Raw genomic sequence first — 15,423 nt, 5'->3', positions numbered from 1 at the left:
GATCTGTCTTGACTTTCGATATTTTGATGATAAGTTGAACCAGTGGGACAAACAATCAACGTATAGATTTCTTGATAAATGTCAGTCGTGGATAGAGCAGAGTGGACTCAGTGTAATTTCGGATTGGAAAGATGATCTTCTCGGGTGGCATCGGCCGATATTTCTTGCCAGGTATGCAATCGGGATAAAATATAATAAATTGATAACAAATAATAATAATTTCAATAATATTCTCCACTTCCCATGTCCACTTACTTTTAGTTGAGGTATAACCTTAATGCAAGTTTCATTTGATGCTTTTAATCGTAATAACATAATCAGTCATAAATCATCAATCATCATAGACTGTAATAAGACCACACAAAATGGCTTTATCATGGAGCTCTATAGCCAAGCCAGCTGCCGGAACACCAAATGTCATAAATATCGCTTCGGCTCCTTCAGCTCCAGCTGCACCACCAGTAGAAACTGAACAAAATGTTTCTTCATCTAAATCCCCTGAAGCATCTACCGAGACTGTCACAGTCACTCCAATTCCTGAACAGCCTATTGCCTCAGGTTCTAATAGTAGCAATAACGCAACGATACAACATCTTATTCTCGATGCGGGACCATTACTTTCACTTACACCTTTGAGACATTTAGCTAAATCATTCCACACCACACCTATGGTATTAGCTGAGTTGAGAAGTCCTCAAGCTAGAGAACATTGGGAAAGATTAGGTCTGACTGGAGTTTCAGTCACAGTCGAGAATCCTTCTGCTCAATCTATGGCAGCTGGTGAGCTCTTCCTCTTTTATAAGCATTTATCACGAATAAAACGTCAATCAAGCTAACTATTTTCATTCTCAATAATTCAGTGACTGCCTTTGCCAAAAGAACTGGTGATTTCGCTGTACTCTCTCAAACTGATTTATCAGTTGCTGCTTTAACTTGGCAATATGAAGCTCAAGTGAACGGTATTGAAGGTATAAGGACTGAACCTGGACAACGCATCAAGAAGAAGTCTGTCGAACAAGCAGAAGAAGTGAAAGAAGAGGAAAATGCCGGGGGCGATGATGCAGAAAATCAAGAAGTAGATCAAGGAGAAGAGCAGGGCGAGGAGGATAGTCAGCAAGAGTTAGGAGAAGATATTGAGCAAGTTACTCAATCGATTGAGCAGGTTTTATTGGACTCGGACTTGAAGAATAAAGAAGAAGCAGCTCAGATACCGACTGATTCACCTACTGCTTCAAACACACTCACGGATAGTACCAATGCTGAGGAAGTACAGCGTGAAAAACCTCTAGAAGAAAGCTCGATACCTCAAGGTATAGATGATGAATCAGATGGAGGAGAATGGATTACACCATCAAATTTAACTACTCACCGATCCAGAGATTTAGGTTTAATAACTCCTGGTGGTTCATCAGCTAATAAACCACCTAGTGTAGCTGCTATGACTGGAGATTTTGCTGTTCAAAATATCTTACTTGGTATGGGATTAGGTTTAGTCGGTGAAGGTGGTAAAAGAATAAGTAAAGTGAAAAGTTTTGTTTTAAGATGTCATGCTTGTTTCAAGTGAGTAAAAACACTTCAATTGTTATCTGCCTAAAGGGTAGGGGTTTTAGAGATTAATAAGATAAGGAAACAAGCTGATATTTTAATTGGATTGATAGGATATGTAAAGATTCATCTAAAAAATTTTGTCCATCATGTGGAAATGCGACATTATTACGAACAACCATATCAATAGATTCAAAAACTGGTAAACAAAATATACATTTAAAGAAGAATTTTCAATATCATTTAAGAGGTACAAAATATTCTATACCAGATAGTAAAATGGGTCAAGCAAAAGGACAACAAAAAGGTGGAAGTGGTTTAATTTTAAGAGAAGATCAACAAGAATGGTCAAATGCTGTTAAATATCAAGTTATTCAAAAACAAAAACAAGATAGAAGAAGAGAAAAAGGTGCTCTTGAAGGTTGGAATGATCCTGACGTAAGTTTTTACCTATTGAATAGAGATCCATTCATTTGAAACGAATTTATGTACCTCTCTAAATTACGGGATGAAGTCGCTGATGACTGCATTCTCCATTCCTCTCTGACCTACCCCCCATAGTGGATGCCTGAAATCATCAGTGTTGGTTCATCAGGTAAAGGTCGTACTTATGGATCAGGTATGCCTTCTATAGGTCATGGAAGGAAAAATCCAAATCAAGCAAGAAGAAAACGATAAGATATCGTTTCATTTCTGCTAGATCGTACGAGAGGCTGGTTTTAGGTATTTTTGTCAGCATTTTAGTTAGATATGCATTGTATGTATTCATTGGTAAGTTACTGCTAATAATTTATTGCAATGAAGTATCACATCACCCCATGTGATTAATCCAGACATTCCCAAGACTTTATCCCTTTTCTCCCTTTCACCCTTGTCCCGATACCAATCACAAACGCCTTGAGAAAAGATCTATCGCCCTACCTTCCTGAATACTGTCTTCCTTAACCTGAAGAAGTCGAAAGAGGTATTCCTATGGGTTGTATAGTGTTTCTCATTCGGCAAGCTCAACTACACTCTTCTCACGAGGGGTATAGCCAGGCTTGGTTGTCGAGGCGAAGAGTAATCTTTATCCCGTTCGTGTTGCGTTTTCTTCGGGAAACACACGCGTACGGATTACTTCTCGATATCTTGCAAGATTACAGAGCCAAAGGCGTGAATTAAGGACTTATCCCTTTATAAAGATCAATCAAGGGTTTGAGTAGTATAACACGCCTACAAATCTATAGATGTATTTTCAATGTGCCGAAACACGCATGAAGCTTCGGTGATGATCAATCGATTCCAGTGCACCCACCAGCGTACTGGAACTGTTCGCATTATTTGATTGCTTGTAATGCTCCGCCATCATTGATTATAGTTGCCGTTCTATACCCCCCTCTTGAGAGCCAGTTTCTCGGTGAAACATGCATGATTGAGTGAAAAAGTGGAGGACCATGATTTACCCCATACCGGAGCCGAAAGTTCCGGTGCAAACGGTGCCCGAAATGTTTACTTGATTCTTACAGCATCTGCCTACAGTCACGATGAGGCTTCAAGATCTCTTATGATGGGGGATGTGAGATGTCTGTATATATATCTACTCCTTCTCGATCCAAAAAAACGGGACTGTTCATTGTATTCTTTCCCTTGTCTTTGTGTTTCATGTTCCATAAAAAGTAGAAACGAATACCAATTCTTCAATACTTTTGGACATCTCAAGCATCTGGTCCCTGTGTATACAAGTTGGAATTGACGCGTATATATTAACGACCATTTTGGATATTGCAAAATGACAGGAACTATATTAGGAAACGAATCTGAAACACGACCATTGTTGAATTCCAATGGTCCTGCGGCAAGTTATTCAACTGAACCACCTATAAGAAGAAATGAATCATCATCATCATCATCGATATCAAGTGAAAATACAATAACGAAAAATGATAATAATAACAACAATGCGACCTCGTTACATAAAAGAAAAATCACACCATTACCTAAATTTCAATTATTCATAGCTTGTTTTGTAAGAGTTACAGAACCTATAGCTTTTATGGCTTGTTTTCCATTTATAAATCAAATGATATTAGAACTGGGTATCGTGGATGATCCTAGAAAAACTGGTTTCTATGCTGGTTTAGTAAGTTTCTCTTACGTATTCGCCTTCAATTATCCGTCTAGGATGATACGGTGAACGTAGTTTGGTTAATTTAGCTAATAACGATGTCGTTATTTTCAGATCGAATCAATATTTGCAGTAGCTGAATTACTTACTGTATTTCAATGGGGTAAAGCGAGTGATAGATGGGGTAGAAAGCCGGTTTTACTTATAGTAAGTGAGATTCTACTTATAAATAAAATATGCACAACCCGAATTAACATAGTAAACTTGTAACTCCAGGGATGTGCTGGTGCAGCAATCTCATCTGTACTTTTTGGATTTTCTACCACTTTCCCAATGATGATTTTAACTAGAACAATCAATGGTTTAGCAAATGGTAACGTAGCTGTTTTGAAAAGTGTAATGTAAGTCTTATTGAACTTTCGAAATATATGATACAGAACAAGGACTGAAAACAGAACGCATCTGATTTTCTCTAGTTCTGAACTATCCGATGAGACCAATCAATCAATCGCATTTTCATTTTTCCCATTATCAATGGCTATTGGTACCATTTTAGCTTCATCGATTGGTGGATATTTCCCTCATTTCGCTCAACGGTTCCCTTCAATCGGTGAAGCTTTCCCTGTACTCAAAGCATATCCTTATTTGATGCCTTCTTTGGTTGCTGCAATCTTCCCTTTAACAAGTGGTATAGTAGCTTTCTTCTTTATGAAAGAAACACTACCACCTAAAAAAGTAAAACCTGTCTCTGGTACCACTTCTAACACCAATACGAGAGGATATCAAGCTATCGATAATGGAGATGAAGTAGATGAAAACTTACATGATGTTGAACATCACGATGATGAAGAACCACCAGTTGGATTTAAAGATTTATTAACACCTGATATAAATAAATTAATGGCATCATTTGGATTATTACAATTACAAGGTATATGTTTTTTAGGTTTATTACCTTTATTTTGTTTTACACCAATTCAAGCTGGTGGATTAGGTTTCAAAGAATCTAAAATCGGTTTAGCAATGTCAATTAGAGGTATTGCAACTATTTTAGTTCAATTAATTGCTTTTCCTTTTTTACAAAAAAGAGTCGGTACAGTTAGATTATATAAATTCCTTGTTTTCTTATTTATCCCTGCTTTTATCATTTTACCTTTAACAAATATTTTCGCAAGAAAAAATCAAAATTGGGCTATTTGGACTGGATTATCATGTAGTTTGGGTTTATACGCTATTGGTAATATGGCTTTTGGTAAGTCAAAAAGCATTTCATCATTTTTCACTTCTTTGAGGTTCGATATTGATTATGCTAATATCTTTCATTTCTATAGCTTGTAATTTAATCATGACAAATGATGCTGCACCTAATAGACGTTCTTTAGGAGCTATCAATGGTAAGTCAAATTCTTATCAGATATTCTATCAGAGTTTCCTTTCCCATTAAATAACCCACGCTAATTCGCTATCCTTTTACAGGTCTTTCTCAAGCAGTTTCATCTTTGATGAGAGCCATTGGTCCAGGTTCATCTTCAGCTTTATTCGCTTTATCAGTTGATAGACAATTGTTACATGGTCAATTGATTTGGCTCATCATATGTTGTTTATCATTGATAAGTACTGCTGCAGCTATGATCTTGAAAAGTGATTATAGGAAGAAATCTATATAAACAGTCAAAAATTTATAAGGAATAGAAAGGATAGACCAAGTCTCGCAAATTCATAACGGGATTGTTCGTTAGGCTGTTTGCTCTTCTGCAAGCTTATATTTCAGCTATTACATATTTTGTATGTACTGTACGAATACTCTAATATCTGAGGATGTATTGATTAGGATAAATTTGATTCCGCTAATTACAGTTGGTTTCAACAAGACCTCCACTTGTGAAAGCACAAAACGACCACCTTGAATGATCTTTAAGTCCTCGTCAAGCAATTGAGCCATAATATCGTTTTAACCTTTTATATACAGTATTTCTTTTGCCATGCATATAGCTATTCGTGTAAACACTCCAAAATGAACAGGTGAGCCAGCCAAATTCTGGGTAGGATCACTGTCAGGGCTAATGGGGTGTTGTCATATGTTAGGATACCGATAGTTATGGTAGGTCAGCTGAAAAAATAGATGCACGACTTAGCTGATAAAGCTATGCTGATTAGACTATAGATGAGATTGAGTAAGTATCTGAGCATTACTTAGTCTTATAGTCTCTTGATTAATGAGAGGTAACGGGATACGCTTTTACAGATATCTACTTGATCAACTCGTTAGTTTCGCTTCATCAATCTATCTGATCTTTTGCCTTTAATCAAGTGATTTTACTGACTTGTTCATCACTGAGCAGCCTCCACCCGATAAAGATGAAGAGAAATTAGTTACTAAGCTCAGAGAGACGCTGAAAAGGTCCTTGGAGGAAGTGAGGAAAAATGCTGAATAGGTGAGTTTGTATCTCATCAATCATAAGTTCCGAATGAACGCTGCGACTGACTTAGCTTCCAAGCATCCTTGTTTGATCCCTAATGCTGTACAACATCGATCCTGGCTATATGCTATGCATGGTGGTTCTAGTTATCGAATCAGGTTTATGATAGACAAGGTGCAAATCAACATAAATATATCAAAATAGTTTGACTGAACCGAGCGAATAGGAAGGAAAGGATTATGTCACGAACATGAGACTTTCGTAGATACCCTATCCAACAAAGGGTGATCAATACACAAATCCACAACCAAGAAGATGTTGATCATATGGGATTTCAGATATCAATGTTTAGCTTCACTCTCTCTTGAGTCGTAGTATTCTCTCTTTCCTTCTCTTTTCGCAGAAGATCGCTCATGGTGCTGATATTGTGACCAGCAAAAGTCTTTTTTATAACAATCACACCTTTCTCGTTCCTATAAGTACTAAGAACATAGCTACCTTGTGTCTTGGAAGATTTTACTTCTTCTTTTGATAATCCTCTAGGCTTTGGGATGTTTACAGGTGGCATTGACATGCTGGATTTGGGACTTATTTTATCCCAAGGGGAATTTCTCCTAAAGTAAGTTGGAGATTGTGGAGGGTTCATTTCGCTTGTAGGCATATCAAGTGCAATAGGCGAAGATAATGGTGTAGTCAATGGGGTAACATATTCCGTAGGTCGATCTCCATTGAAATGAAGGCCTTTCAAGTGAGAGTGGGCGAAAGGGTTTATGAATAAGATATCAGGTTTAGGTTTATTAAATGATGGATATAAATCTCTTTTACCTGCTTGACGAGGTCTAGGTGGAGTGGCTTTAGTCCTCTCAAGTGGAAGTGTCATGGTTGATGGTGGTGATCGTTTATATGTCAGCGGACGTCAAGCCAATATCATATAGATATTGGTCATATAGTAGTGAGCATTGAAAGTGCACCTATATTTTTTATCATCAGCAACGTCTTACACTAATAGAACCTATAATCAGTACACCTCCAAACTCCGCGACATACCTCCTACTGTTCTCCGGTAACAATCACGTCGATGAGACGATATGTTAGAGGGGCAACGGACAAAGGACATTACAGACAAAGGTTGTTACCAGAGTGTGCTGTGACTGTGAGGTTTTTCATACGGAATAGTCTTCCAACTTTTCATGTATCACGAATCACGACGAGCACGATGAATAGATATTATGAAGATGCATAAAGCAAATATATTATATACGAGAGAATTTTTATAGATCCTTTGATTTGGATCAAATTGATACTATTGCTACATATATATTTTACTGAATCGAATTATAGTAATAAAAGAATGTCCATCTAATAGATGTTTTGAGAAATGTGTCCATCATTTTTCACCAATTAACCATCTTAGTTGGCTTGGTAAAGACCCCAAGCGATGATGACATCGTTCAAAAGTGAAAGGTTGTATGGAGTAACGTATGGGTTAGAGTCGGTAAGAGCAATGAATGAAGTACCGTTAACGATTCCATCATCGGTGTTGTTGAAGACAACTCCTCCTGGTTGGAAAGTGTAACCGGTGTAGTTACCAGTTTGGTTGAATTCAGTGTAGGTAGCGTTAAGTTGGTTGATCCAAGCGACGTATTTAGGTTTAGTTGGGTCGGTAACATTACCACCAACAGTAGTGTTGTAAAGACCATCGTAAGAGACATTGCCTCTTGGAGCTTCCCAAGTAAGTTGAACTTGTCTTCCTGGTTCAGTGAGGGAAGTTCTGTTGTGGGTAATAGCAGCATTGTATCCATCAACAAGTAAGTTGGCGTCGTTGGCAACGTTTAAGTGAGGGAAGATTGGCCATTCGATGTGTGGGTTTTCGGTTGGACATGAGACAATGTATTGTTGTAACAATGACCAAGACATAGCTTGTGAGATACCAGTTTCGAAGTATACTGGCATTGGGAAAGCACCAGATAATTGTCTAAATGCCATCTGTTGTCTGGCTTCAGTAGCAATTGATTGAAGTAATAATTGAGCTGAAGGTCTTGAATCAAGGTGAGGAAGGAAACCGTATACACCAGATTCACCCCATCTTGTTAATCTTTGACAGAAGTTAACAAAGTCTCTAACAGTGTTAAAGTTGTATCGATAGGTACATTGTTTAGCTGGGGTTCTACCGTTTGAGGAAAGGATGTTGGTAAGAAGGGTAGCATGGCCGACTTCCTATCGAGGTATATATATCAGTCGATTGCGCTTGATGGAAAACGCAAATGGTTCAAACTCACTTGGTTAGCCATGAATTGAATCAAAGAGATATCTTCGGCATCAATACCAGCAGCGGCGAATTCTTCAGCAGAGAATCTTTGTACACCGTAGTTGAATAAATCAAGTTCGATCCATTCTTGGTTCAAAGCCAAGTTAAGAGATTGGAAATCGACTACGAATCATGATTAATATCAGTCATCGAGTAAAAGGCTATATAAACAGTGGCAAGAAAATTCAACTTACAATCAGTCATGGTATGGTATACTGGAGCAGTATCATTTGGTCTAACACCTACACCACCAGCTGGTACAGGAGCTGGAGCAGCGTTAGCAAGAACAGCTGCAAAAAGTGATGTGATGGCGGCTTTGGTGAATCTCATTTTGTTGGATTATCTATTGTTTACAAATGGAGATAGAGTGAGGGAGAGGGAAAAAAAAAGAAAAAAAAAGATACGCTATATATATCTATTTTTCTAACGTCCCCAGTCTACAGGGTCATCCAATCGATTTCGTACTTCGATTCAATAATCAGTCATCATAAATTTACATTTTTCAATACCTGATAATCCTCGATTCCAGTAAATTAGACCACTGTAAGCTACCTAAAAAAAGTCGAACATTAAAACATCGTCATAGTTTGAAAATATTGATTTCGATAAAAGGACACAGAAATTCCAGGTAGAACATCGAATGTACGTAAACTTGCCGGATGTTTTAGGTACTTCTCACACTCAGAACGTACCTGTTCAATAGCTGAACCAGAAGGGACTTTGGCTGTTTTAAGAAGTTGATCTGCCGGATAACTTTCGACCGAATTGTAACTCGAATGAAGTCATGGACAAGAAACGGTGAATGCCTTTTTAACCCTACACTATGATAGTAGTTTGAAAACCGACTAGCTAAAAATGGGAAAATGAGAAAATGGGATATCTGGGTTTTCTGTATCAGGCATGGATGGGCTTGAAGGTGAATCAACCCGGCTTTAGAGAATGACGGGAATGTTGAATTACCCTTTCAACTTATTCAGTTACCCTGCTATCTCGAATCAATTCTTCTAGGTTATTCACCAGATATTTTCTGCATTCAGCCAGGTGAGTACTAGAAAGCGTCCGGAACAGAGACAGGGCAATCATGCTTTAACGGAATTCTCGGGAAAGTTAGGTGTCGCAGCATGTCGAATTAAGCGTTACAGGTCACAACTTATATTTAGTCTATGACGTCGGTTAAAAATGTTGAGATCGAAAAGGTATGATTTTCCTGGGACCAGATCGCTGGAATCGTTAGTTATTTGAAGTGGAGGCGGAGCACCTATTTCACCAAATGAAGGGGAAATTCGGTTGACGCCGACATCGTATACACATGCATTCTGGGAGAAAGATGGAAAATAAGGAAAGCGAAATAATCACGTCCTTCTTTTACTCCCCATGTTGATGCCACGCTGATATTACCGAATATATTGCCGTGATTTCTTTTTCTCTATTTCGGACGTTATTTTACCGGAAGCGGATAATTTTGATGATATGAGCCAATCAGAAGCAGAGTTGAGTCAAGATGAGGTAAGCGATTGATCAAAAGCTACACAAGAAATACACATGAGAAATAAGGAATGTTCATCCGATGTGAGGGGTAGAGAGGATTGACAGAGATCAAAACATCAAACGAAAAGATTAAAAACAGCAGAAGAGCAAAACAAGAATAATATTAAGCAACACCCGCTTAACCCCCTCATTCCATATTCCCCCTCTTTATCATCCCTCATCGTTAAATTCATTTTAGTAGAACTACGCTTCTTCCCCTCGTTTCTACCTTTGAACTGCTTTATCAGGCAGGCCCAAAGTCCTCAAATCAACGTCACCTTTAATTATCTCTAATTTATTATTCCTATTTTCGTATTCCTTTCAAACCTATTTAACCTTTTTTATTGTTGTGTAATCCTTGGAAACAAGAAGCTCAGACACATCACATCACATCCCACTTGGTGCATCTGAACATCCTTCCTCATATAAACACTACTCTATCAGTTACCGCAATACCGTGAGTTTATTTTAATTTGGTTATCTTTGGTTTCTCCCTTTTTTCCCTTACATTTAGTATTTTTTAAATCAACTTGTTCCATCTCAAGCAGATCCCCCTTTTTCTTTTCCAATTCAATTTTACCTTATCTTCATTTATTCCATCCTGAGTCTTTTCTCTTTTATTAGACAGAGGAAAAGATCCTGAGAATCTTTATAATCCCACACCTTTTTACCTTTACCAAAAACCTGACTACGAAGCCTTTGTGTCATTTCACAAGATCATATCTTTTTTCCTCTCCTTCACCTTAGTTCCACCCATTCAACCTCAGTGCCATCATCATCTCGTTTCACACTTTCTTTTTTCTTTGTTCATAATTCCCGCGCCCAGACCTTTTTTGTTTAAATCATTTTACCTTTACCTTTTCCTTCTTTTACCTTAGCCATTTAGCCCTTTTTAACATAATCCCATAAGACCACCATTTTTACTCTTACTCCACGTTTCAAGTAAATCTCTCTCGATCATTGCTTTTTTGGTATCTCTCAATCCCTTTGGCCTATTTTTCTAACTTTATCGCTTCGGCTCTACCTACCTACTGTTTTATAGATCATCAAACACCGCTCAGCCATCATACATAAACACCTTTATTGTGGTATCAAGCCGATCCGATTGATTACTCTATTCTTCGTACCTCTTCCAAAAGGTCTTTCAATTTCTCCGATTTGTTCTTGCCGGAAGGCATCAATCAATCCCATTATCTCAGGTAAGTCGAAACAGATAGTCTCTCCTCATCTCCTTTGAGATCATCATACCATTTAGTCTGTTCTTGTAACGCCCTCTTCGTAGTTGAAACCTATGCTATATCGTTGTTCCTTAATTCACTCAGCCTATCTTTATTACATTGATCACCTTCTTTAACCCCCTTCGGCTGTATTAGCCTTTAATGTCATCGTGCTCGCTCCCCTTCACAGCTACGACTTCACCTCGTATCGCGTTACCGGGTGATTCTCCCTATCTTATCTCACATCACTCCGCTCCATTTCGCGCTTGATCACACTCAATCATTCTTACTCATACGCAAGGATCATCTCTCCCTTTAATCTCTACCTTCGCTTTCGTATCTTCAGATGAGTGTTACCAGATAATCTTGTCTTGATGTGATATTGTTTCAATCGTATACCTGCCTGTGATCAATCAGGTCATCTTCTACCTTATATCTACCCTGGATGCCTTATTCGGTTCATCTCCATGCAACTACCAATCTATTTGGAATGAAACACTGACATCTGCTCTTCACCGCCCTGCATCTGAACCTTCTCTCAAACGCCATGACCTACACAACCAACGCGCATTTGCTCTCATGCTGCTTCTCCATTACCAGGCTGTAAATGCAGAGCTCAACGTCATCGTACCCCTCCAACAGCCACAACTGGGCTAATCAGTCGAACCCACCTAACATGTATACCGGTGGTCATCAACGAACAGGCTCAAATCCTCGAGCATATGGTGCTCCAGATGCGTCTGCTTTAAGTGCTCGACGCGACGACACAACGTCACAAGGGCTATATGGTGGAGAAGATCCGTACAGTGCTTATCAGCATGCTGGATACGGAGGTATGAGTGGTGTTAGCGGTTATGGAGGCTACGGTAATGGTATGAAGTAGGTATTGCTCATTATTGATTGACGAAAGAATTTCAATGCTAACCCTAGTATCGACAGTCTCGGTGGTTACGCTGCCGCTTCATCCTCTCCATCTGCTCCTTCTGGATCACGTCGAACGTCCGGACCTAAGATAGCTACCCCGCCACAAGCTGCGGCCTCGGCTACTAATCCCTCACCATCCTCTCGTTATTATCCAACGGCACAAACTCAAGCTGCAGAATCATCGGGACACCATCAATCGCCTTATCAACCTTCATCAGCTCCACCTCAAGTACTAAGTCACCACCATTCTAGTGCAGCTGGTCAACCTCAGACTGCCCATCCCTACGCAAGTCAATATCAACACTATTATGATCAGCAAGGTCATCAAAACTCCGGACAATGGGCAAACTACCCTTCTGCATCTTCACACAGTTACCCTTCCGCAGGAGCTTCGCGAAGTAGTCAGTCCAATACTACGCCGACTATACCTCAAAGTGCAACAGTAGGGGAGAGCCATCATCGATCTTCCGGTACAGCCGGATCATCTTATGATTATCCTACCGCTTCCGCTTATCAATGGCCAACACATGAGCAGTCTCGTAGCTCATCTGGGCATCACCAACAACAACCTTCACAACAAGCTTGGCAACAACCTCAAACCGCTTCCTCACGTCAGTCACAATCACAAAGTAGTCAACCAACATCAATGCAACAAGGTGCATGGCAAGGCTACGGTGGTCATCCCTCGATGGGGCAAACCATGCCTCCTCATCATATGGCCAACAGCCAGTATGGCTGGCAACCACAATGGAATGGTCAGCAGTACGGCTATCCTCCCGCACCAGCTCACACAGCAGGTACACATGCACAAGCGCCAAGTCAACCGATACCAGCCCCTTCAGCTTCTGCAGCAGCTGCGCCTCTCAATCCTACTGGCAAAAAGCCCAAGAAGGAGAAAAAAGAGAAACTACCTAAGCCCGAGAAACCCCCCAAGGAACCTAAACCTCCTAAAGTACCCAAAAAACTCAAGACCGAAGCTAAAGAAGCGAAGGAAGCGAAGGAGAGGTATAAAGGTCTTGGCAAAAGAGCCATTGAATCTAGTACTGAAGAAGAATCTGGACCTAAGAAAGTTGGTAGAAAGAAGAAGGAGAAGAAAGCTGAAAAGGAGAAAGCAGAGAAGGTACCAAGAGCTCATCCCAAATCTCATCTACACCCTCCAAGACAAGCTCAATCCGCCTGGCAACTATTCTTCACCGATGAACTTAACAAAGCCAAAGCTGAAGCAGCTCAAGGCAACTCCCCTGGTGGTACACCACATCACGCGAAATTAAATGTAGCTCAGATCGCCAAAGACGCTGGTATCGCATACGCTACTTTAGGAGAAGACCAAAAGAAATATTATGCTGAGAAAGTCAAGGAAAGCAAGGAACAATTCGTCAAAGAACTTGCCGCTTGGCAAGCGACACTAACACCTGAAGATATCAAAGCTGAAAATGCTTTCCGGGCTCAGCAACGTAAAGAAGGTAAATCAAGAAAAGGTAACCTGAAAGATCCTAATGCTCCTAAGAAGCCCCTGTCTGCCTACTTCTTGTTCTTGAAAGGTATCAGAGAAAATGACGATATTCGAGCTAGAGTTTGGGGTGAAGAGTCTGAAACTACCAAACAAAGTGTTTTAGCTGCCGAGAAGTGGAGGAGCTTGACGGACGACGAGAAAAAGGTGCGTTAAACGTCACACGTCATAACAAGTATCGGAAGGAACTGACAAGTAATTTGTCTCCTTAGCCTTACTTGCAACAAGCCGAAAACGATAAACAAGAATACGAAGCTGCTCGAAAGGTTTACGAGGAGGAAGCTGCGGCTCGAGCAAGAGGTGAAGACATTCCTCGTCGTCCTCCTGTTGTTCCCGAGTCGTCCACTCATCCTGCTCCGGCACCTACGTCCCTTCTTAGAGACGATGTCAAGCCCCACACTTCTTCAGACCCAATAAAGCCTTCTTCTCCAGTCGGAGATGGCAATCCATCTTCCGAATCGAATTTTGCGGGGTTTGAAGCTCCGGATGAGCATGAATCGAGCGATGATTCCCCTGCTCAGAATGCTGGTGATTACGATATGGACGAGTTTAAAGGTTTCACCGATCCTTTACAAGATATGGATCTAACAGGTCTGGAAGGAATCACTGCTGGAGGGGAGACAAGTGAACCACAATGGGATGAGTTGCAGAAATTGATGGGTACGACAGATGATGGTTTTGATACCCCAGGAAGTGGGAAACCAGCTGCAGCTATTCAAAATGCCTCCTTACCAGTCAAAAATGAATTCTCTGATTCTCAAGATATATCTATCGCTCCTACGGTAGCTGAAGCACAAGCTGATTCGACCGGCAATCAACAATATAGTAATATCAAATCAGAAGCTCAAATTCAAGATCTCGCCAGGCAAGCTGAAGGTGTATCTGTCGTCCCTCAGACCCTACCTCAGACCAATCCAGAAGGTTCAGGAATACCTACCGAAGCAGTCAACGAATTGCCTCCTGCTGGGGTAAATATCGCAGATGATGTTAATGTACCTACTGAAGTACCTACCTCGAACACTTACGGAGGTCAACAAAACATTCAGCCTGCTGTAGATGCTTTCTCGTCAGGACCTGTGATAGATGGTGTGTAATCAGGAGAAGGAGTATAATAAGGGTAAATCTATTTGTAGTAATATCTTGGGAAAATATCTCTATCTATCTTAGCTATTTTGGTTCTTTGTTCCGTTTCGATTTCCTCTCTCTAATTTCGTAGCTCAACAAGTATAATAATAACTTAAAATCTTTCAGTAACCTGCCCGTATCTAGAATCAAAAGTAGACCAATAAAGTATAAATGTAAAGTCGGAGTAAGGGAATGAATGAAACAGAACTTGAACATGTCAATGTCCATATTTCGCAACAATCTCCTTGTTTCTCTACATGCTGGCAATAAATGCAGAAAATCCTGCAATGATGGTCACTTATTGAGTGCTGAACCAACAAAAGATGCTGAGTTTCGCTTAATCAGTGCCGAAATACTCAATCCGTACTCGGATTAGACCGAAATAGTCGGACCGTATGATCCGGAGAGCCAGTAGTATGGTACAAAATGATACAATTCATTTTTCCTCTCGGCAGATCGTCAAACTCAAATATCCTTAAAATATTGGTACTCCATTCGGATTTGACCGTGTATATTAAACCTTGAAGAGCAGCTTTTGAGACTCCGCCAGCAGCACGAAAAAAAGTCACGAGAAGATTGAGAAGGAATGTGCTGTATATCCTACTCATAGAGTGTATTGTTACCTACCGTCTCTTTTACATTTGGTTGTATTGTCACCTCTTGCAAACTGTCATCATATTTATCTCGTTTGTTCAGCCTTACTATAGTGTCAAAGACATCTCAGGCTTATCCAACAACATAGC

At 40.0% G+C, this 15,423-nt stretch overlaps 5 protein-coding genes across 5 annotated transcripts; 3 read left to right on the top strand and 2 right to left on the bottom strand.

Moving 5' to 3' along the window:
• Positions 1-365: 365 nt before the first annotated feature.
• On the top strand, positions 366-2,223 carry L201_005066 (uncharacterized protein; the record flags this gene model as incomplete). Its single annotated transcript, XM_066220799.1, has 4 exons — positions 366-780; positions 861-1,560; positions 1,659-1,983; positions 2,107-2,223. The coding sequence occupies 4 exons, from the start codon at positions 366-368 to the stop codon at positions 2,221-2,223; spliced, it is 1,557 nt and encodes a 518-aa protein (XP_066076896.1).
• Positions 2,224-3,313: 1,090 nt separating this feature from the next.
• L201_005065 (uncharacterized protein) lies at positions 3,314-5,316 on the top strand (the record flags this gene model as incomplete). Its single annotated transcript, XM_066220798.1, has 6 exons — positions 3,314-3,664; positions 3,764-3,856; positions 3,926-4,050; positions 4,126-4,901; positions 4,981-5,043; positions 5,126-5,316. The coding sequence occupies 6 exons, from the start codon at positions 3,314-3,316 to the stop codon at positions 5,314-5,316; spliced, it is 1,599 nt and encodes a 532-aa protein (XP_066076895.1).
• A 1,087-nt stretch (positions 5,317-6,403) lies between these two features.
• On the bottom strand, positions 6,404-6,949 carry L201_005064 (uncharacterized protein; the record flags this gene model as incomplete). Its single annotated transcript, XM_066220797.1, has 1 exon — positions 6,404-6,949. One exon carries the CDS (start codon positions 6,947-6,949, stop codon positions 6,404-6,406), a length of 546 nt encoding a protein of 181 aa, XP_066076894.1.
• A 530-nt stretch (positions 6,950-7,479) lies between these two features.
• L201_005063 (uncharacterized protein) lies at positions 7,480-8,707 on the bottom strand (the record flags this gene model as incomplete). Its single annotated transcript, XM_066220796.1, has 3 exons — positions 7,480-8,286; positions 8,349-8,500; positions 8,572-8,707. 3 exons carry the CDS (start codon positions 8,705-8,707, stop codon positions 7,480-7,482), a joined length of 1,095 nt encoding a protein of 364 aa, XP_066076893.1.
• Positions 8,708-11,797: 3,090 nt separating this feature from the next.
• L201_005062 (uncharacterized protein) lies at positions 11,798-14,649 on the top strand (the record flags this gene model as incomplete). Its single annotated transcript, XM_066220795.1, has 3 exons — positions 11,798-12,000; positions 12,052-13,702; positions 13,768-14,649. 3 exons carry the CDS (start codon positions 11,798-11,800, stop codon positions 14,647-14,649), a joined length of 2,736 nt encoding a protein of 911 aa, XP_066076892.1.
• Between the last annotated feature and the right edge of the window lie 774 nt (positions 14,650-15,423).

The sequence above is a fragment of the Kwoniella dendrophila genome, chromosome 6 (assembly GCF_036810415.1).
Source record: "Kwoniella dendrophila CBS 6074 chromosome 6, complete sequence".
Lineage (NCBI taxonomy): Eukaryota > Fungi > Basidiomycota > Tremellomycetes > Tremellales > Cryptococcaceae > Kwoniella > Kwoniella dendrophila.
The sequence above is the reverse complement of the archived record's forward strand: the minus strand, read 5'-3'. Positions and strand labels throughout refer to the sequence as shown.